We start from the raw sequence: 23,365 nt of genomic DNA, 5'->3' as shown, positions 1-23,365 counted from the left end.
TTCACTCATACTTTAACTTGTACAACACTTTAAAAGTTACACAGAGAAGGGAAATTATTTGTCTTTATCTATCTTACCTGGGTATAGAATCTGACAAAAATATTTGTAATACTGTTTTCTGTTTTACATTTTCAAAAGTGGTCATTATTACATTCCCAATGTTCAAGTCACACAGAGCAAAGTGGGGATGTTTAAGTAAAGGCCAGAATGACCTGCAGACCAGGAGAAAAAGGAAGACGAGGAGGTAGAAGTTTCTTCTCTTCCTCTGGCAGAGGGACCTCAGAAGGCTAGTTTGAACCTACGAGTTTGTGCGTTTATTCATTTTCTTTCACTTTGTTCTAGACAGATGACTAATTTTTCAGCAGAAGTAGCAGCATGCTAGGAAGCCGTGTAAAACTGGCAGTGGTTGTGGTGGGGACGTGGGTGGGAGGCGGAAGGGGAGAAGGAAGGGGCCGCCTATGGGAACGTCCATTTCCTCTTTCTGGTGACGGAGAAGGAGGGAGGATGCATCAAAACCTCAGCCTAACCGCTCTGGAAAAAGACCCAGTCTTTTAAAACTGTATTTTTTTTTTCTCCGTACTTGCCTTCCAACAGCACAGCTCTGGTAGGAACAGGGGCAGGCTGGCCCATAACAAACATGGTCAACCACTGCATGCAAATACCAACTTAAATGTGTATTTTAAGGCACACTGTTTTGTACTTTGTTGGCTGATGGTGGGAACATCCTGAAATAATTCCAAGGTACGGACTTTAAATCTCAGAGACCCTCAGAGGATGCTTCCGAAAGCCCCGCGGACAGGCTTAGACCTGTCAACAGGTTTTGACACCTGGTAAGTCAACATGACTTGCTTGAGTGGGGCCATTTTCAGCACTCTCCTGTCTATTTTGCATTTCCCATTCTCTGCACCAACCCATGCCATACTCTCTTTGTTTAAAGACACTGTGGCAGGGAACTAGAGCAGACACTGGATGTTTGTGTAGCAAGAACCTCTTTAGGAAGCAGAAGGGAAGAACCGGAGGCTAATGTGCACTATTAGAATAAACTTGTTTAAAAGAATGTATGTTATTTCTTCAGAAACCATATTCAGTGCTCTCAAAATATTTAAAAAGGTCTGTTCTAAAAGATGACTCTTTATAAAACAACATAATATAAAAACGAAAATTTTGCTTTCAATTTGTCCATAGGAATCAAAAAGGTGTTTGCTAACTACCACTTTATGTAAATTTCCATTCTTGTATAATTCAGTTAAAAAAAAAACAGCAAAAGAAAAAAGTAAAAAATAAATAATAGAATGATGATCTACTTTCATAAGAGAAAAACAATCCTGGGAATCCTGCTGGCTGACGCAGATGCTCTGTGGAGCTGGGCGCTCTCCCTTTCACTTTGTAACATGTGATGCTGTGGCCTATTCAACTCCTGGCTAGTTAGAAAGAGGTGCAGTGAGTTGGGTAAAGAGAATCACCGTCATGGGTGCGGTGAGTTGGGTAAAGAGAATCACCGCCATGGGTGCGGTGAGTTGGGTAAAGAGAATCACCGTCATGGGTGCGGTGAGTTGGGTAAAGAGAATCACCGTCATGGGTGCGGTGAGTTGGGTAAAGAGAATCACCGCCATGGGTGCGGTGAGTTGGGTAAAGAGAATCACCGCCATGGGTGCGGTGAGTTGGGTAAAGAGAATCACCGCCATGGGTGCGGTGAGTTGGGTAAAGAGAATCACCGCCATGGGTGCGGTGAGTTGGGTAAAGAGAATCACCGTCATGGGTGCGGTGAGTTGGGTAAAGAGAATCACCGCCATGGGTGCGGTGAGTTGGGTAAAGAGAATCACCGCCATGGGTGCGGTGAGTTGGGTAAAGAGAATCACCGCCATGGGTGCGGTGAGTTGGGTAAAGAGAATCACCGCCATGGGTGCGGTGAGTTGGGTAAAGAGAATCACCGCCATGGGTGCGGTGAGTTGGGTAAAGAGAATCACCGCCATGGGTGCGGTGAGTTGGGTAAAGAGAATCACCGCCATGGGTGCGGTGAGTTGGGTAAAGAGAATCACCGTCATGGGTGCGGTGAGTTGGGTAAAGAGAATCACCGCCATGGGTGCGGTGAGTTGGGTAAAGAGAATCACTGTCATGGGTGCGGTGAGTTGGGTAAAGAGAATCACTGCCATGGGTGCGGTGAGTTGGGTAAAGAGAATCACTGCCATGGGTGCGGTGAGTTGGGTAAAGAGAATCACTGCCATGGGTGCGGTGAGTTGGGTAAAGAGAATCACTGCCATGGGTGCGGTGAGTTGGGTAAAGAGAATCACTGCCATGGGTGCGGTGAGTTGGGTAAAGAGAATCACTGCCATGGGTGCGGTGAGTTGGGTAAAGAGAATCACTGCCATGGGTGCGGTGAGTTGGGTAAAGAGAATCACTGCCATGGGTGCGGTGAGTTGGGTAAAGAGAATCACTGCCATGGGTGCGGTGAGTTGGGTAAAGAGAATCACTGCCATGGGTGCGGTGAGTTGGGTAAAGAGAATCACTGCCATGGGTGCGGTGAGTTGGGTAAAGAGAATCACTGTCATGGGTGCGGTGAGTTGGGTAAAGAGAATCACTGTCATGGGTGCGGTGAGTTGGGTAAAGAGAATCACTGTCATGGGTGCGGTGAGTTGGGTAAAGAGAATCACTGTCATGGGTGCGGTGAGTTGGGTAAAGAGAATCACTGTCATGGAAGCTACAGGAACAGGAACCAAACTCTGAGAGCAATGGTAGAGCTGTTGATGAGCCCCAGGGCCACCCCTGAGTTACTGATACCTAATTAGAAGGTGATAGAGAAGAATCATGTTTTCCTCCTTGCAGGCTATAGACAAAATATGTTAACAAGACTTGTAATGGTCGTGGTTAATGAAAAAGTATCACATGGCACCAAGTCATTTATTTCTTTAAATTTGTCTTTATACCACATAATATTCCTTAATAGTATAATACTTAGTTGGTTTAATATAATTGCTTTTTAAAGGGGTTATTGGATAAGACTGTATCAAGTTCATTTCCCTTAATCGCATCTATAAATAAATTTAACTATTTGTAATATTAAAGGGCAATAAAGTTATAACTGAGCTGGAGGCAATAAATCCTCATAGCAGGACAACAGCTTAGAAATGGCCTGTTGCATGCCAGACTCCAAAGAACCAGAGCTTCATGGAAAAACTGATGAAATCCAAATAAAGCCTGTAATTCAGTTAATTGTATTGTTCTCATGTTACTTAGTTTGAATTACTGTCCTATGTTTGTATTAGACGTTAGTTAACATTAGAAGAAATTGAGTGAAGTATACAAAGGAACTCTAGGCTATTTTTTCAACATTTCTGGAAGTCTAAAACATTTTAAAAAGTATCAAAGCAAGTGTTAGAACACTGAAGCCAACTGCAGCATTCTCAATCTGAGATATACTTAGTTTTTGAAGGATATATTTAGTTGTCAAATAGCAAGTGGGAAAGTTTAGGAAAATAGAATAATTATTTCAAATTACTTATACTTATTTCAATCTATATATTTATAATTTCTTTGTGTGGTCCTTGGAAATAATCAAGGAAAACTGTTCAAAAGTATACTGACTCTTGTAACACAAAGTCATGTTAATTATGATCGACTTAGCTCAGAGCTAGTCCTATAAGATTTTAGAGATTTGCATTTCTAAAATTTTAGGACAACCAAGTCTATTTAGGCAACATAAAAAATGATAAATTTATTACCTGAGGTACACCAATTTTTCTGCAAGCTTCTAGGAAATTTTCCACATTTCGCCTGCATTTCGCCATTGTTAATTTAGGCTGAAATGAGGAAAAGAAAATGTGTTACTAGAGAAGTTTTGTTTCTGGGACAGGGTCTCGCTGTCACCCAGGCTGGAGTGCAGTGGCGCAAGCCTGGCTCGCTGTATCATTGACCTCCCAGGCTCAGGTGATCCTCCCACCTCAGCCTCCCAAGTAGCTGGGACTATAGTTGCATGCCATCACACCTGGGCAATTTTTGTAGAGACAGGGTTCGCCACGTTGCCCAGGCTGGTCTTGAATTCCTGAGTTCAAGCAATCTGCCTGCCTCAGCCTCCCAAAGTGCTGGGATCAGAGGCATGAGCTAAATGCCCAGCCTACTAGCAACATTAAAAAATATTTGCTAACTTTAGAAATACTCCTGGCAATCGCTTCATAACTCTCAATGCTGTAGACTAGGGGGTCAGCGAACTTTTTTTTAAAGGATCAGATAATAAATGTTAGTTCTGAGGGCCATAAGAACTGTTGCAACGCCAGGTGCGGTGGCTCACGCCATAATCCCAGCACTTTGGGAGGCTGAGGTGGGCGGATCACCTGAGGTCGGGAGTTCGAGACCAGCCTGACGAACATGGAGAAACCCCGTCTCTACTAATAATACAAAAATTAGCCAGGTGTGGTGGTGGACGCCTGTAATCCCAGCTACTCAGGAGGCTGAGGCACGAGAATCACTTGAACCCGGGAACCCGGGAGGCAGAGGTTCTGGGGAGCTGAGATCGCACCATTGCACTCCTGCCTGGGCAACAAGAACAAAGCTCCGTTTCAAAAAAAAAAAAAAAAAAAAAAAAAAAGAACTGTTGCAACCACTCGAGTCTGCCAGGAGCTTGAAAGCAACTATAGACAATATGCAAACAAGAAAGTGTGACTGGGTTCCAGTGAAACTTGATTTACAAGAAGAAGTGCTGGCCTGTGGGCAGTACTTTGTCACCCCACACTTGAGACATTGGCTTTGATTTTGGAAGGCAAGTACTAAATAGAAAAACTTTGAACGAATAGTTACAAACTTTTTTTTCCATTTTAAAAAAGTGTAACACTAAGGCAGCAGTCCTCAACCTTTTTGGCACCAGGGACTGGTTTCACAGAAGACAATTTTTCCATGGACAGGGCTGGAGCTGGGGGGATGGTTTCAGGCTGATTCAAGCACATTACATTTATTGTGTATTTTATTTCTATTATTACATTGTAATATATAATGAAATAATCATACATAATGAAATCTACCATAATGTAGAGTCAGTGGGAGCCCTGAGCTTGTTTACCTGCAACTAGACAGTCCCATCTGGGGATGATGGGAGACACTGACAGATCATCAGGCATTAGATTCTCATAAGGAGCCCGTGGCCTAGATCCTTTCCTCGCATGCGCAGTTCACACCAGCGTTCATGCTCCTCTGAGGATCTAATACTGTTGCTGATCTGACAGGAGGCAGAGCTCAGGTGGTGATGTGAGTAATGGGGAGTGGCTGTAAATACAGATGAAGCTTTGCTCACTGGCCTGCTGTTCACCTCCTGCTGTGCAGCCCAGTTCCTAACAGGCCACAGACTGGTACCCATTTGTGGCCCAGGGGTTGGGGACCCCTGCACTAAAGAAAACTTGGAGGAACAGCCAAAAAAATTAATTACCCATAGTTCATCATTTAAATGTAACTACAACACTTGATTCATTTCCTTTCAGTCTTTTTTTTTTTTTTTTTTCTTTTGAGACAGAGTCTCACTCTGTCGCCAGGCTGGAGTGTGGTGGTGCTCTCTCGGCTCACTGCAACCTCCGCCTCTTGGACTCAAGTGATTCTCCTGCTTCTGCCTCCCAAGTAGCTGGGACTACAGGTGTGCACCACCATGCACAGCTAATTTTTGTATTTTTAGTAGAGATGGGGTTTCATCATGTTGGCCAGGATGGTCTCGAACTCCTGACCTCGTGATCTGCCCACCTGGGCCTCCCAAAGTGCTGAGATTACAGGCATGAGCCACCGTGCCTGGCCCTTTCTTTCTTTTTTAGGGTCAGGGTCTCGCTCTGTTGCCCAGGTTGTTGTGCAGTGGCATGATCGTGGCTCACTGCAGCCTCAAACTCCTGGGCCCAAGTGATCCTCCCGCCACAGCTTCCTGAGTAGTAGGTGCACGCCTAATTTTTTTAAGTATTTTTGTAGAGATGGGATCTCACTATATTGCCCAGGCTGGTTTTAAACTCCCAGCCACAGGTGATCCTCCTGCTTGTCTCCTTCTCAGCTTCAGCTTGATCCCACAGGGAGCTCACAAGTGTGAACCACACGACACTCCCTCCTTGAGGTAGGAGGGCTCAGCCCCATGCTTGTCCGTCACTGGCTATGGGCTTAGGGGAAGAGCAAGGTGGCCTAGGACAGGTCCCTGAAACACACTGGGGGAAAAGTATATTACATCTGTAAGTTTTGGATGGTGTAGTTAAAATACACATACAAATATAGATACATAAAGCAAGTGCGGCAAAATGCAAGAAATGTCAGATCTAGGTGCAGACTTTAATAGTGTTCGTTGTAGGATTCTTTCCACTTTTCTGAAGGTTGAAATTTTTCATGATAAAAATGTGAGGAAAACAGAGGAGGGGTGTGTCAACCCAAAGCCTGTTCTTTTGTGGACTGCCATCCTGAAACTGATGCCCAGACCTGACCAGCAGTGCAAAAAGAACCTGCCAGTTATCTTGAATGCATTTTCTCCCTCATCTTCCACCTGAGGTCGGTCACAGATCATGTCAGTTTTACCTCTGAACCATCTTCCCCCCTCTCACTGCCCAGTTAGTCCAGGCTTTAGTCCCGGCTTGTTATCTTCCTGGCCTGGACTAATACAACAGCCTTTTAATTGGGCATCTTTCTTTTCTCTTTTTTTTTTTTTTTGAGACAGAGTCTCGCTCTGTCTTGCCCAGGCTGGAGTGCAGTGCAGTGGTGCGATCTCAGCTCACTGCAAGCTCCGCCTCCTGGGTTCAAGTGATTCTCCTGGCTCAGCCTCCCAAGTAGCTGGGATTACAGGTGTATGAACCACTCCTGGCTAATTTTGTATTTTTAGTAGAGATGGGGTTTCACCATGTTGGCCAGGCTGGTCTCGAACTCCTGACCTCAGGTGATCCACCAGCCTCGGGCTCCCAAAACGCTGGGATTATAGGCGTGAGCCAGTGCACCCAGTCTCTTTTCCTTTTTCTTTTAAGAAACAAGATCACCCAAGCTGGTCTCAAACTCCTGGGCTCATAGGATCCTCATGCCTCAGACTCCCAAGTAGCTGGGACTACAGGCACAAGCCACTGAGCCTGGCTTGGGCATCTTTGTAGTGTACCACCTTTAATTTTTCCATTTCTCACTTAGCACCTAGATTCATCATTCCTTTTTTTTTTTTTTTTTTTTCTTTGAGACAGGGTCTTGCTCTCTTACCTAGGCTGGAGTGCACTGGCACAATCACGGCTCACTGCAGCCTCGAACTCCTGGGCTCAAGTGATCCTCCCACATCAGCCTCCTGAGTAGCTGGGACTATAGGCGCATGCCACCATACCCAGCTGATTTTTGTATTTTTGGTAGAGATGGGGTTTTGCCATATTGTCCTGGCTGGTCTCAAACTCCTGGGCTCAAGCAATCGTCTGCCTCGGCCTCCCAAATTGCAAAGATTATAAGCATGAGCCACCGCGCCCAGCCTAGATTCATAATTCTAAACTGCAATTAGAATCATGGTATTCCCTCTTTAATTCAGTGTATCCTCATTGTCTGTACTAGGGTAAACTTCCTTGACACGGTTCATAAGGCCTTTGTACCACAGCCCCAGCTCACGTCTCTAGCCTTACCCCTTACCATTTGTATTACAACCCTGTGCACGATCCATTCTGAACAATTTACCAATTCCTTAAGTAAAAGCCAAACTTTCCTTAGCTTCTGAATCTAGAAATCCTATGCCTGGAAGGCCCCCTTCCCTCTCTGTACTGCTGGAAAATTCCTTCTTAAACTTCAAGAATTAGTTCAAATTTTGCCCGTTCTGGGAAGGCTTCCCTGAACTCTCCAGGTGGAGTTAAGTGGCCCCTTTTTATATCCCTATAACACACACTGTACATGCCTTTCTTACATTTATCGCACTGCTGTAAGTGACTGTATACATGTCTATTTCTTCTCGAGTAGAAGTGAGACCAGGAAGGTAGAGACTGGACTCTTTATATCTGTATCCTTAATATCTAGCACAATGCTTAAGAAATGTCTGATGAATAGCCAAGGCTTTTTAGGATTATCAACTTACTACAGCTGGTGAGGGAACATGAATGCTTGGGACAGATCGAGGTCGCACATGATTGGCCAAATGGCAAAGAACAACACCGTCAGTTAGAGCTGCTCCGAGATCACAAGGTAGAGACACTTTCAACCGGTACTCAATATGCTGAAAGAACAAAAGACATGTAATAGATTAATTGAAGAAAGACATATAAGACATAAGGGAGTTATAATGAAATCTCATTAAAAATCAAGATAAAAAGGAAATAAGTACCACAATATCCATTTTATCCCTCTATCCTAAGTTTAACTTAAGGAGATCTAATATATATGGATGGCAGCCAGGGCATAGTGGTACAAAGTACAACAAAAATTCATTTACAACTTTCTGATTAAAAAAAAAAACCTAGATTCTCCTTCAATTCCAACATAAAATAAAGAGGCAATGACTCACTATATATGTGTAAGTGTGATATTTATATATGTGTGCACGCACATATAAATTATTACTGACAATATTTCTTTATAACAGGAAGTAGAAAAAAGGAAAAAATTTAAATGAGTAGAGCTAGGAATTGAGCTTTATAGAATAAGCCATCTATCTCATTTTCTAAGTAAATAGCTGAAAAGAATTTCCTTAATAGCAAAATGTTTACATTCATCACAAAACATGGCACACAATGGGCACTCATTGAATCTGTGAAAAATTACAGCTGGGCACGGAAGCTCACGCCTGTAATCCCAGCACTTTGGGAGGTCGAGGCCAGTGGATCACCTGAGGTCAGGAGTTCGAGACCAGCCTGGCCAACATGGTGAAACTCCTTCTCTACTAAAAATACAAAAATTAGCTGGGTGCAGTGATGGGCGCCTGTAATCCCAGCGACTCAGGAGGCTGAGGCAGAAGAATTGCTTGAACCCACGAGGCATAGGCTGCAGTGAGCCAGGATCATGCCACTGAACTCCAGCCTGGGTGACAGAGTGAGACTCCGTCTAAAAAAAAAATAAATAAAAATGATGTGTCAAATGAAGACGTGATCACAGGATTATGATCTATAGCAGTAACACTGAAAAAGTGTAAATCAAAGGTAATGTACATACTTTACGCAGTTGGTCTATTAATTCCAGCTCTTCTTCTCTCTGTCTTGAATTCTGTCCTGTTATGGAATCTGTAGAATCAGTGGTAGGTGCAGCAGATGGAGGAAGGGGTGAAGCATGACCTATAAAAATATTAATATGTAAGACAGAAAGGCAACTGGCAGTGCTAGGAGAACATCCGGCTCTGCCTCATCACAGTTTCCCTGCAAGTGCAGTGCATGGCTTTCTACCTCCTGCAGGTACAGTGCATGGCTTTCTACCTCCTGCAGGTACAGTGCATGGCTTTCTACCTCCTGCAGGTACAGTGCATGGCTTTCTACCTCCTGCAGGTACAGTGCATGGCTTTCTACCTCCTGCAGGTACAGTGCATGGCTTTCTACCTCCTGCAGGTACAGTGCATGGCTTTCTACCTCCTGCAGGTACAGTGCATGGCTTTCTACCTCCTGCAGGTACAGTGCATGGCTTTCTACCTCCTGCAGGTACAGTGCATGGCTTTCTACCTCCTGCAGGTACAGTGCATGGCTTTCTACCTCCTGCAGGTACAGTGCATGGCTTTCTACCTCCTGCAGGTACAGTGCATGGCTTTCTACCTCCTGCAGGTACAGTGCATGGCTTTCTACCTCCTGCAGGTACAGTGCATGGCTTTCTACCTCCTGCAGGTACAGTGCATGGCTTTCTACCTCCTGCAGGTACAGTGCATGGCTTTCTACCTCCTGCAGGTACAGTGCATGGCTTTCTACCTCCTGCAGGTACAGTGCATGGCTTTCTACCTCCTGCAGGTACAGTGCATGGCTTTCTACCTCCTGCAGGTACAGTGCATGGCTTTCTACCTCCTGCAGGTACAGTGCATGGCTTTCTACCTCCTGCAGGTACAGTGCATGGCTTTCTACCTCCTGCAGGTACAGTGCATGGCTTTCTACCTCCTGCAGGTACAGTGCATGGCTTTCTACCTCCTGCAGGTACAGTGCATGGCTTTCTACCTCCTGCAGGTACAGTGCATGGCTTTCTACCTCCTGCAGGTACAGTGCATGGCTTTCTACCTCCTGCAGGTACAGTGCATCGGTTTCTACCTCCTGCAAGTACAGTATATTGGTTTCCACTTCCTGCAAGTACAGTATATTGCTTTCCACTTTCTGGATTGACTTTTTAAAAGGGTTTTTATTATGGAGATTTTCAAATATACACAACAGAGAATAGTATAGAAAAATATGTAATGTTCATTACCCAGTTGACTCAACTACTTTTGTTTGATTACATCCACTTAAAAATGTTTTTATTGAAAATTAATACACAGAAAAATACACAAATCGTAAGCACAGTGCTCAAAAAATTCTCCTCACCAAGTGAACACAATCAGGTTTTTAATGCAATCTTACCAATCCCAGGAGCCCCTTCCATGCTCCTTGCCCGTAAGTACCCAATGTGCTCAAAACCGCACCCTGACTTCTAACACTGTAGGCTGGTCTGGTTCATTTTTGAACTTTGTATAAATTATGCTGTATTGTATGTATTCTTTTGCTTCTGGCTTCCTTTGATCAATGGTATGTTTATGAGATTTATCCACGTTGCTGTATATAGGAATTGGTTCATTTTCATTGCTTATATGGTATTCCATTGTACAAATATACCACAATTCATTTATCCATTCTCTTGATGGACATTCAGTTTCAGGCTATTATGAATAATGCTGCTATGAATATTTTTGTACATGTTGTTGGTACACGTGTGTACATATTTCTCAAAAGTAAAACTGCTGGTCATAGGGTACACAGTCATCCGTCAGTATCCAGGGGAAATTAGTTCCAGAAACCACCCCTCTCATACCAAACTTTGTGGACGCTCAAGTCACTCATATAAAATGTAGTATTATTTGCATACAAACTATGCATATCCTCCTTTATACTATACTTTAAATCATCTCTATGTTACTTACAATACTTAATACAATGTAAATGCTATATAAATTGTTACTATACTGTATTTCAAAATTAGTATTATTTCTTTATTGTGGCATTGTTTATTATTGTTGTCTTGTTTCTGAAGATTTTTCTGTCCATGACTGGTTGAATCCATAAATACAGAATCTGTGGGTACAGAGGCTGACTGATAACAGTCTTCCATGCTTTCTTACACTCTCACCAGCAGTGCATCTGTAGTTTGACTTTTAAATCTTACTGTGAATGCATCTGTTGGTAACATTGAAGGTAAGTTGTGTTTTTTTTGTTTTTTTGAGACAGGGTTTCACTTTGTTACCCAAGCTGGAGTGCAATCGCGCAATCTTGACTCACTTCAGCCTCAACCTCCTGGGCTCAATCCATCCTCCCGCCTCAGCCCCCCAAGTAGCTGTGACTACAGGCCTGCACCACCACGCCTTTTTTTGTTTGTTTGTTTTTGTTTTTGTTTTTGAGACGGAGTCTCGCTCTGTCGCCCAGGCTGGAGTGCGGTGGTGCGATCTCGGCTCACTGCAAGCTCTGCCTCCCGGGTTCACACCATTCTCCTGCCTCAGCCTCCCGAGTAGCTGGGACTACGGGCACCTGCCACCATGCCTGGCTAATTTTTTTTGTATTTTTAGTAGAGATGGGGTTTCACCGTGTTAGCCAGGATGGTCTCGATCTCCTGACCTCGTGATCTGCCCGCCTCAGCCTCCCAAAGTGCTGGGATTACAGGTGTGAGCCACCGCACCCAGCCAATTTTTTGTATTTTTTTAAGAGATGGGGTTTTGCCATGTTGCACAGGATGGTCTCGAACTCCTTAGCTCAAGTGATCCCATCTACCTCGGCCTCCCAAAGTGCGAGGATTACAGGCATGTGCCACCACGCCTGGCCTATTTTTAAATTTTTTTTGAGACATAAGTTTCACACTGTCATCCATGCTGGAGTGCAGTGGCGCAATCTCAGCTCACTACAGCCTCCACCTCCTGGGTTCAAGCGACTCTGCCTCAGCCTCCCGAGTAGCTGGGATTACAGGCGCCTGCCACCATGCCTGGCCAGTTTGTTACTCTACCGCCCAGACTGGAGTATAGTGGCGCCATCTTGGCTCACTGCAAGTTCTGCCTCCCAAGTTCAAGCAATTCTCCTGCCTCAGCCTCCTGAGTAGCAGGAATTACAGGCGCCTGCTGCCAAACCCGGCTAATTTTTGTATTTTTTCAGTAGAGACGGGGTTTTGCCATGTTGGCCAGGCTGGTCATGAACTCCTCAACTGACGTGATCTGCTCGCCTTGGCCTCCCAAAGTGCTGGGATTACAAGTGTGAGCCACCGTGCCCAGCCATTTTTTGTATTTTTAATAGAGACAGGGTTTCACCACGTTAGCCAGGCTGATCTCGAACTCCCGACCTCAAGTGATCTGCCTGCCTCGGCCTCCCAAAGCACTGGGATCACAGGCGTGAGCCACCACGCCTGACCTTATTTTTGTTTGTTTGTTTGTTTGTTTGTTTTAAGAGACAGAGTCTTGCTCTGTTGGCCAAGCTGGAGAACAGTGGTGCTTTTAATTATAACTCATTGTAACCCTGAAGTCCTGGGCTCAAGCAATCCTCCCCGCCAGCTTCCCAAGTAGCTGGGACCACAGGCACACACCACCATGACAAAAGTTGTTATTTTTGACTTGAAATGTTTGTTTCCACTCCCAGGTAACTTCTTTGGGGACCAGGGAGAAATTTGTCATTATTAACTAAAAGAACATGAGACTTAAAGTAGATTTTAAAACAATTATTGTTTTAAGAAAACAGCTTTTATCAATAGAAAAATGTGAAAGAGTTCATTACCAAGACAAAGAACATTCTCTAAAGCCTCGAAAGCGCATTTTATTTGTTCAAACACTCTATAACCTGCTCTTAGGTGGCACTAAGAAACTTTCTCATCCAAACAAATTCAGATAAGATTTTCCTGCTTTAGTATCAGTGAGATCACAGACATATGCTTTTGCCAAGCTGATAGCTTTGTCTTATACTATATGCAGAAGTTTAAAAGCATCCACCTAACAGCTAGCGTCACTGTGTAAACCTCCCCTCGCTCCTGGCTTTTAAAATCACCACCACCTACCTTTGTTGGTTTCTGCCCTGACACCTGCTCGGAAAAGGAAGCTTTCAGGGCGCTGAGGCTGATTTCTCTGGATAGCAGCAGGAAAAGAATATGCAGGGGAATGATGAACTAAATTAGCATGAAAAATAAAATGAGATTAAAGGAGATGAAAATATAATAGCAGACATACAAGTTACAAAAGTAACAAGTAAAAAATAAAATTAAACATGGCAATGACATAAAATAATTCTATTTAATAATGAAAAGTCTGGTACAGAAAATCATCATGAAAGCAGGAGGACCGCTCGTATGTATTTTACATTGTCATGTTATTTTTGGTGTTATCAATAAAGGCGGAATGAATGTTAACATATTGAACAGTCTCCCACAGACCTACGGCTGTTGTTCACTTATTCATATCAAATGGCTGACTAGCTGAGCAACCAATTTAATTTAAAAATGGGAAAAAAAAAAAAAACAACCCAGTGGTTTCCAATTCTGTATCTGATTTCTATCTCAGAAAAAGCAGCCACAGCTCTCTAACAAGTAATTTAGGAAAATCTTGGTAAAAAATTATAATCTTAGCCGGGTGCTGTGGCTTACATCTGTAATCCCACCACTTTGGGAGAACAAGGCAGGAGGATCCCTTGAGCCCAGGAGTTTGAGACCACCCTGGTCAACACAGAAAGGCCTCGTCTCTATTTATTATTATTTTTTAAATAAAAAAATAAAGAATTATAATCTTGATGTGGTTAATTGCACCTTTGTGTCTATTACCTGTTTCTGTTGCAGGTGAACTTAATAGAGCATTAGGTCTGTCATCACTCTGTGGAGAAACAGACATATATCAATAATTGTTATTCAAGAAGAAATACTTTCTACTTTTATGGTAATTTTGAAATTATAAAAGACAAAAAACAGGTAACTCTCCTTCACGATTAAGTCTAGAGATGAGAATTTGGGTCAGGTGCAGTGGCTCATGCCTGTAATCCCAGTACTTTGGGAGGCTGAGGTGCGAGGATTACTTGAGAGCAGGAGTTGAGACCAGCCTAGGCAACATAGTGAGACCCTGTGTCTACAAAACATCTAAAAAATTGGTCAGGCATGGTGGTGTGCTCCTGTAGAGGCTGAGGAGGGAGGGTTGCTTGAGCCTAGGAATGAAAGACTGCAGTGAGTAATGATTGTGCCACTGCACTCCAGCCTGGGTGACAGAGGGAGACTCTCTCTCTCCCTCTCTCTCTCTCTTTTTGAGACAAGGTCTCACTCTTGTTGCCCAGGCTAGATTGCAATGGCATGATCTCCCAGGCTCAGGTGATCCGTCTACCTCAGCCTCCCAAGTAGTTGAGACTATAGGGACACATCACCATGCCCAGTTAATTTTTGCATTTTTTGTAGAGACAGTGTCTTGCCATGTTAGCCAGGTTAGTCTCAACCTCCTGAGCTCAAGCGATGCACCCGCCTCAGCCTCCCAAAGTGCTGGATTATAGGCATGAGCTACCGTGCCTGGCCTGACCCCCTCTTTGAAAAAAAAAAAAAAAAAAAGAAGAAAAAGAAATGAGGATTTGGTGAAATGAATTAATTCTGTATTTTTAAAAGCCAAGTTTTTGTTTTCTTGTTTTTTGTTTTTGAGACGGAGTTTAGCTCTTATTGCCCAGGCTGGAGTGCAATGGCACGATCTCAGCTCACCACAACCTCCGCCTCCTGGGTTCAAGCAATTCTCCTGCCTCAGCCTCCCAAGTAGCTGGGATTACAGGCATGCACCACCATACCCAGCTAATTTTTTTGTATTTTTAGTAGATATGGGGTTTCTCCATGTTAGTCAGGCTGTTCTCGAACTCCCAACCTCAGGTGATTCGCCTGCCTCGGCCTCCCAAAGTGCTGGGATTACAGGTATGAGCCACCACGCCCAGCTTTTTTTATTTTTTATTTTTTTGAGATGGAGTCTCGCTCTTGTTGCCCAGGCTAGAGTGCAATAGAGCACTCTCAGCTCACCACAACCTCTGCCTTTCGGGTTCAAGTGATTCTCCTGCCTCAGCCTCCCGAGTAGCTGGGATTATAGGCATGTGCCACCACACCTGGCTAATTTTCTATTTTTAGTAGAGACAGGGTTTCTCCATGTTGGTCAGGCTGGTCTCAAACTCCCGACCCTCAGGTGATCCACCTGCCTCGGCCTCCCAAAGTGCTGGGATTATAGGCATGAGCCACCACGCCCGGCCTAGTTGTGTTTATATAAAGACAGTCCATTATTTAACAAGCTCTTCCTAAGACTATGAAAAATGATCATCCTAAGACAGAAAATGTTACTGGGAAATACATGAGAAAGAAAAAGCAACATTTTATTTTCTAATAGTATTTCTCCACAATAGTTTCTAAAGTACTTTTTTCTCTGGAGAATAAAATTTAATATTTTTAAAAAGTAATATAGGTTTCCTAATTTCGGTTAGGAGAGAAAATGTTTAAGAGATGATAGATATATTTTCTACACTAGTATTTGAGTCCAAGACATTTTCAATTCATTGACCAAAAGAACTGTAAAAAGGAGGAAGAACTAGCTAAACAGTTACAAAGCTTACCTAAAGAAAGGGAAATGTAGTTAAGCTAATTTACAAAGAAATATAGGTTGACTAGGTTAAAGCTGCTGAAGACTTGGCAGGGGAGTACAATTAAGAAAAGCTAGAATAGGCCGGGTGCGATGGGCCACATCTGTAATCCCAACACTTTGGGAGGCTCAGGTGGGTGGATCACGTGGTCAAGAGATTGAGACCATCCTGGCCAACATGGTGAAACCCCGTCTCTACTAAAAATAAAAAAATTAGCTGGGCATGGTGGTGGTGCCTGTAATCCCAGCTACTTGGGAGGCTGAGGCAGGAGAATCGCTTGAACATGGAGGCGGAGGTTGCAGTGAGCCGAGATGGCGCCACTGCATTCCAGCCTGGGCAACAGAGTGAGACTCCATCTCAAAATAAATAAATAAATAAAAGAAAAGCTAGAATAACATTAATAGTTTTTTAGGCCTTGACATCTAATTGCCTTGAAATATAATCTAAATATACTATAACTTTATGATACGACTAAGGCACATTTCTGGACATAATGACTCTAAAACTAACACAAACATACAAATCTGCTCCCATACTTTCCCTACCATTGGTTTCAATATTTTCAGAACTCTTACATCGCTACTTACAGTTGGGTCAGATAAATGAGGACAAATAATTTTAACTGCTAAAAATAAATAAATAAATAATAAATAAATAAACCAAGGCCATATGTTGAGAAAATTCTCAAGACTCACTTGGAGACAATTTTCTGGTAACAATTCCTTAGTTTGATATCACAGGTGGAGAACTAAGATTTAAACAGTGAGCTGAGCTCGTAAGGCAGTGTGTTCACATCTTAAGTGGAAAAGACACGTTCATCGGGTTTACAGATGCAAGTAAACTAAGTTCTGGGTGTTGAGAAAAAATGGAAATTTAAATAAGAAATTTAATTCAAACAAGAGTAACAGAAACTGGTAAAAGGAATGAACAGGTAAATGAGGCAAAAGCCAGATATCTTTACAAGGAAGTAAAAGACTATGTTTATTTTCCAGGGCTGTGAATAAGTAGAAAATTGGTTAAACAAAGACATGTTCAAGGACCAATAATACAAAAAGAGAAACATTCAAGGTAGAGATTATTCTAGACAATGGAGGAAAAAATATTTTCAAAAATTTAAAAAACACTTATTAACAGGACATAGACTAGAAATTTAAAAAATACTTATTAACAGGACATAGACTAGAAATTTAAAAAACACTTATTAACAGGACATAGACTAGAAATTTAAAAAACACTTATTAACAGGACATAGACTAGAAATTTAAAAAACACTTCTTATTAACAGGACATAGACTAGAAATTTAAAAAACACTTATTAACAGGACATAGACTAGAAATTTAAAAAACACTTCTTATTAACAGGACATAGACTAGAAATTTAAAAAACACTTATTAACAGGACATAGACTAGAAATTTAAAAAACACTTATTAACAGGACATAGACTAGAAATTTAAAAAACACTTCTTATTAACAGGACATAGACTAGAAATTTAAAAAACACTTATTAACAGGACATAGACTAGAAATTTAAAAAACACTTCTTATTAACAGGACATAGACTAGAAATTTAAAAAACACTTCTTATTAACAGGACATAGACTAGAAGTTTAAAAAACACTTATTAACAGGACAATTAACAGGACATAGACTAGAAATTTAAAAAACACTTATTAACAGGACATAGACTAGAAATTTAAAAAACACTTATTAACAGGACATAGACTAGAAATTTAAAAAACACTTATTAACAGGACATAGACTAGAAATTTAAAAAACACTTATTAACAGGACATAGACTAGAAATTTAAAAAACACTTATTAACAGGACATAGACTAGAAATTTAAAAAACACTTATTAACAGGACATAGACTAGAAATTTAAAAAACACTTATTAACAGGACATAGACTAGAAATTTAAAAAACACTTCTTATTAACAGGACATAGACTAGAAATTTAAAAGTATTAAGGAATAAAAGGAGAAAGTTAACAGGCAACTTTATGAGATGAGAAGAGCTGAAACAACAATGAAGGGCAGCAAATGTTCTCTCCTTCGGTTTGAAACAGCAACAGGCCGGGCGCAGTGGCTCACACCTGTAATCCCAACACTTCGGGAGGCAGAGGTGGGCAGATTGCCTGAGGTCAGGAGTTTGAAACCAGCCTGGCCAACACGGTCAAATCCCATCTCTACTAAAAATACAAAAATTAGCTGGGCGTGGTGGCATGCGCCTGTAATCGCAGCTACTCGGGAGGCTGAGGCAAGAGAATCACTTGAAACTGGGAGGCAGAGGTTTGTAGTGAGCTGAGATCTCACCACTGCACTCCAGCCTGAGCGACAGAGCAAGAGTCCATCTCAAAGGAAAAAAAAAAAGAAAGAAACAGCAACAGATAATATACAACTGGGTATGATGAAAACAAAGCCAGAGGAGAGGAGACTTGTAAAAATGGTTTCTGAAATGTATTTTTATTAAAGCTATAAATCTAAGTGACTTGCATTCTAGGATACTAAAAATCATTAGCTTAAATCACTGTGAGGCCATTAACTACATTTGGGAACTCTTGGAAAACTGGAGAGCAAAAAAAAGGTTAAGAAATAATCTCTCACTAGAGAATTTAGGCAATGGAAAGAAAAAAAACCCAGAACTGACATAAACTCAACTTTTAAGCCTAGCTAAGCAATAAAAGAAATAAATTCATAAGTATAATGTATAATTGCTGTGAAAGTAATAGAGATACTAAAAAATAAAGAATAAATCTTTTAAAATAATCATTTGACAGTACAGCAGGTCGGATAGAAAAAAAAGACTTATCTATCTTAAATCTAGTGAAGTTTTATTTTTAATCTCATATGACAGTCACTGTAGAACAAGACACTGTGGTCTGTCTGGACCACACAACTTTTGGCACAGTCAAAACAACTCTCAGTTATGACTCTGAATAAGCCACAATGCCTGAAGGTGTTCATGGAGTACAACAAATTAACTTGTCTCCCATACATCTAGAATGGTGCCAGTTATGGACCTTCCTTGAGATCATTTTGAAAAAAAGTTGCTGACATAATTTTCAGTGTTGTTCCAGTAAGGATCCCAGTTGAGAACGGCTAGCAAAGGGTTCACATGGAAGAGAATTATGAAGTTTTTTCAGGAGGCATCCAGGTATGTAGGGCATGCTCAACAATAACCAGAGGAGGTTTCTCAGATTTACAGTTGTTATAAAGTTGAGGTTATTAGCCGGGCTTGGTCGTGGGCACCTGTAATCCCAGCTACTCGGGAGGCTGAGGCATGAGAATCGCTTTAAACCCAGGAGGCAGAGGTTGCAGTGAGCCGAGATTGTGCCATTGCACTCTAACCTGGGCAACAAGAGCAAAACTCCGTCTCAAAAAAAAAAAAAAAAAGTTGGGGTCAGCATTTAAAAAAGCACAATGCAGACAGACTAAACTGAGGGTTACCGGAGGCTGGGAAGGGTAGTGGGAGGGTGGGGGAAGGAAATGGGGACAGTTAATGGGTCCAAAAAAAATAAAAAGAGTAAGATCCAGCATTTGATAGTACAAAATGGTCATCACAGTCAATAATTTAATTGTACATTTAAAAATAACTAAAGGAGTATAACTGGATTGTTTGTAACACAAAGGATAAATGCTTGAGGTGATGGATAGCCCATTTACCTGATATAATTATTATGCACTGTATACCTATATCAAAATACCTCATGAACCCCATATACACACTTACTATGTACCCACAAAAATTAAAAAGTAAAAAAAAAAAGGGCATGATACAAGAATTCGGTTTTAATGTTTTTAGAGACACAGTCTTGCACTGTCCCAGGCTGGGGTACAGTGGTGTGATCACAGCTCACTGCAGCCTTGAGTTCCTGGCCTCAATTGTATTCCCCCTCAGGCTACCAACACTGGGATTACAGGTGTGAGCCAGTGTGCCTGGCTCAATGCAACAATTTGAAAGTATTCTGGTACATGAGACAAGTAAAAATATTCAAACAGCAAAATTAAATATTCAAGAAAAAATAAAGAATACAACATGTGGAAAGTAACTGTCATTTAGAAGTTGAAGGAGGTTGGGCGCAGTGGCTGACACCTAGCACTTTGGGAGGCCGAGGCAGGATGATCTCTTGAGCCCAGGAGTTTGAGACCCGCCTGGGCAATACAGTGAGACCTTGTTTCTACAAAAACTTAAAAAGTCAGCCAGGCATGGTGGTGCGCATCTGTATTCCCAGCTACTCAGGAGGCTAGGGAGGGAGGATCCAGCCTGGCAGACAGAGCAGGACCCTGTCTCAACACATAGAAGAGGTATAACTAAAACATTTGAGAATTGCAGTGGATACTGAGCAAAATGAAGATCAAAAATTTAAAAATCACCCTAAATGAGCAAGCTCTAACGAGGGATGTATTTCTAGTTTGGACCATGAAGCCAGAATGGAGGGCACAGAACTTGTGAAAATTCATTAAAGATGAACAGTATGGGAAAGGCATGTAAAAGAATCTGAGTTTATTTAGGAAGAAGCTAAGGATGGCATCGTAATTGTTTTTAAATTCTTACATTAAAAAAATATTGTATTTTGTGTAAAAAAAAAAAAAAGGATTCTTACATTAAAAAATGCTAAATAACTAGAAAATCTCCACTCTGGAAAGAAGTATAAACCACAGCAGGACAGTTGTAAGTTAGACAAAGGTCTTCTTGACAGTGAGAATTATTGATCATTTTGTACATATCCAGTGATAACAAATATGGAATTACCACTCCTAGAGGCCTTCAAAAAATAAAATACTACAGGTTCTTAATTTTTAGAGTTTAGATTAAATTTTTCCAGAAGGTGGAATGTATCATCTCTTATGACATTATTGCTGATAAAAAGCAGGGGTTTGCGATTTTTTTTCTTATAGGGCCAGACTGTATATATTTTAGGCTTGTAGGTATATGATGTTGGTCACAATTATTCCACCTCAGCTGTTTACTGTGCAAGCAGCCATAGGCAATGCATAAACAAAAGGGACTGGCTATGTAAAAATAAAGCTTTACTTATAAATAGGTGGCCTAGGGGCCATAGTTGGTTGACCCCTACTGTAGAAGGTTTTGGTAGTGATAGTTTTTTTGGACTCAAATTATTTTGCGTGCACATTAGACAACAGAGTTAATTCAATATTATATACTAACCAAAGTGAAATAATAACTCACAAGAAAAACACCTTTGATAAAAAAATCAGAATGACACATCAAACAATCTGAATACGAAGAATTAATGTGAGCTCTATGACTATCTCTAGCATCATAAAACTTTCAAAAAATTTCAAGGGAAATCAATGTTAAACAAATAGTTCCATAAACAGGTATATTTATGCGATCCTATATTTCAGACTGTTAGATCAATTCACCGAAAAATTCAAGACCTTATATCCACCTCCTCCCCAAACTTCCTGGTGAATTACAATAACAAGAGATACCTTAAGAAGCGTGAAGGCAGAAGAATGAGGCAGGGTAGCAGCACAGCCCACTTGATTCAACCCTGACAGCGACTACATTTCAAATGAGAAAGAGAAGAAACAGAAGGCAGCAATTATGTTAGCAAATGTCAGGCAGGCAGATCTGACTAGTGAAATGAGAAAAGGAAAGGTCACTGACAATCTTTCAAATGGTTTACTAAGCTACTGACAGGGCAGGAAGAGAATATTTGGGGGACAAAAACCCATGGACACAGTTTTTCCACGTGTATAATTCAGGATAGTCTCAATACCTCATGCCACATTAATCAAGAAATGAGAGGCATGATTTCTGAAAAATGATTTTATGCAGAAATAAAACAGAACATCAACATTGTTAGCATAGTAGCCTTGAAACTAGTGAGTCCTGTTCCTACGATGAGGGATTTTAACCAAGCAGAACTGGCATGAATAAAAACAATATCTTTTCAACATTAATCCAAATTAGATATATTATAATTAGGACATGAGGATTCTGCATCAACCTAAAGGAGGAACTGGCATTTCATCTCTGCCTCTGTGAAACTCCTAATGACTATAAGAGGGGAAGGTGGAATTTCCCTTTTCTTCGAATCCTTTATCTTTCACCAACCAACATAACAACTGGTTAGCTGTATTAGAGATATAGTTAGATTGTATCTATATAATTATTGTCAATTAAAAAGAAAAAAATTTAAAGTATTACATAGAATTTTGAATACAGGTAAGAGGTGCTCAAAACATGACAATTTTTCTCATTTGCCACATGGAGAGTGGAAATCAGAGAAGACAATACTTTCACAAAGAGCCCTGGATAAGGTTTTACCTATTAAAACAACAAAATGCCAAGAGCTTAAAAACAGTGAAGTCTTTATAAGTAATTTTTAAAAATTTAAACTAGGACCATAAATTTCTAAACTATGAGATAAATGAACAAGAAAACAAACGGGTGTTTAGGAAAAGGTATGTATATGGTCAATAAAATAAATACAACTGTATTTTTAATGAGAATTAACATATTTTTATTTAACAAAAGCAGCATGTAACACACAATGTATTATATGTATCACAAAATCTATCTTCAGGCAGCAAATAATGAAGATAAAAATATACCAAAGAGCAAAACTGTGACAGTGGTAATACACTGTGTATACTTCTGGGGTTTAGATTTCCTGGGCCTGCTTTTTAATCAAAGGTACTGGAACTACTGCCAATGTCAAATATAAAAAGGAAAACTAGGAGTGGAGGAAGAAGAGGTAAAATGAGCCTCATATTCTTTTAAAATGAGACCTGATGTAGACGAAAGCAACAGGAGCTTGAGGGGTAGCCCGAAGAGAATGTCAGTGTAACTGATACTAGCAGGAGCTTGAGGGGCAGACCGAAGACAATGTCAGTGTAAACTGATGTTAACAGGAGCTTGAGGGGTAGCCCGAAGACAATGTCAGTGTAACTGATATTAACAGGAGCTTGAGGGGTAGCCCGAAGACAATGTCAGTGTAAACTGATGTTAACAGGAGCTTGAGGGGTAGCCCGAAGACAATGTCAGTGTAAACTGATGTTAACAGGAGCTTGAGGGGTAGCCCGAAGACAATGTCAGTGTAAACTGATGTTAACAGGAGCTTGAGGGGTAGCCCGAAGAGAATGTCAGTGTAACTGATACTAGCAGGAGCTTGAGGGGTAGCCCGAAGACAATGTCAGTGTAAACTGATGTTAACAGGAGCTTGAGGGGTAGCCCGAAGAGAATGTCAGTGTAACTGATACTAGCAGGAGCTTGAGGGGTAGCCCGAAGACAATGTCAGTGTAAACTGATATTAACAGGAGCTTGAGGGGCAGCCTGAAGAGAATCTCAGTGTAACTGATACTAGCAGGAGCTTGAGGGGTAGCCCGAAAAGAATGTCAGTGTAACTGATACTAGCAGGAGCTTGAGGGGCAGACCGAAGTCAATGTCAGTGTAAACTGATATTAACAGGAGCTTGAGGGGCAGCCTAAAGAGAATCTCAGTGTAACTGATACTAGCAGGAGCTTGAGGGGTAGCCCGAAGAGAATGTCAGTGTAACTGATACTAGCAGGAGCTTGAGGGGCAGACCGAAGACAATGTCAGTGTAAACTGATGTTAACAGGAGCTTGAGGGGTAGCCCGAAGAGAATGTCAGTGTAACTGATATTGAGGGGTAGACCG

The 23,365-nt window shown here is 41.5% G+C and overlaps 1 protein-coding gene across 27 annotated transcripts in view; it reads right to left on the bottom strand.

The window, feature by feature from the left end:
* The window catches only part of LRCH3 (leucine rich repeats and calponin homology domain containing 3), a 104,045-nt gene that overhangs the window by 6,795 nt on the left and 73,885 nt on the right, over positions 1 to 23,365 (bottom strand). For 12 of the 27 annotated variants that reach the window (XR_010155430.1, XR_010155432.1, XR_010155431.1 and 9 more), the window contains 5 exons: positions 13,891 to 13,939; positions 13,135 to 13,242; positions 9,100 to 9,218; positions 8,030 to 8,167; positions 3,720 to 3,797 (listed from right to left, as the gene is read on the bottom strand). Coding sequence is in view for 13 of the 27 variants with exons in the window: in XM_054682515.2 (XP_054538490.1) it covers positions 3,720 to 3,797; positions 8,030 to 8,167; positions 9,100 to 9,218; positions 13,135 to 13,242; positions 13,891 to 13,939 (492 nt within the window). In the remaining 14 variants the exon portion in view is untranslated. Of the gene's footprint in view, positions 1 to 3,719; positions 3,798 to 5,953; positions 6,162 to 8,029; positions 8,168 to 9,099; positions 9,219 to 13,134; positions 13,243 to 13,890; positions 13,940 to 21,172; positions 21,245 to 23,365 lie in introns of those variants that run through there. The other 15 variants (XR_010155426.1, XR_010155428.1, XR_010155427.1 and 12 more) reach the window with 5 other exon arrangements.

Source organism: Pan troglodytes, chromosome 2, assembly GCF_028858775.2.
Source record: "Pan troglodytes isolate AG18354 chromosome 2, NHGRI_mPanTro3-v2.0_pri, whole genome shotgun sequence".
NCBI lineage: Eukaryota > Metazoa > Chordata > Mammalia > Primates > Hominidae > Pan > Pan troglodytes.
The sequence above is the reverse complement of the archived record's forward strand: the minus strand, read 5'-3'. Positions and strand labels throughout refer to the sequence as shown.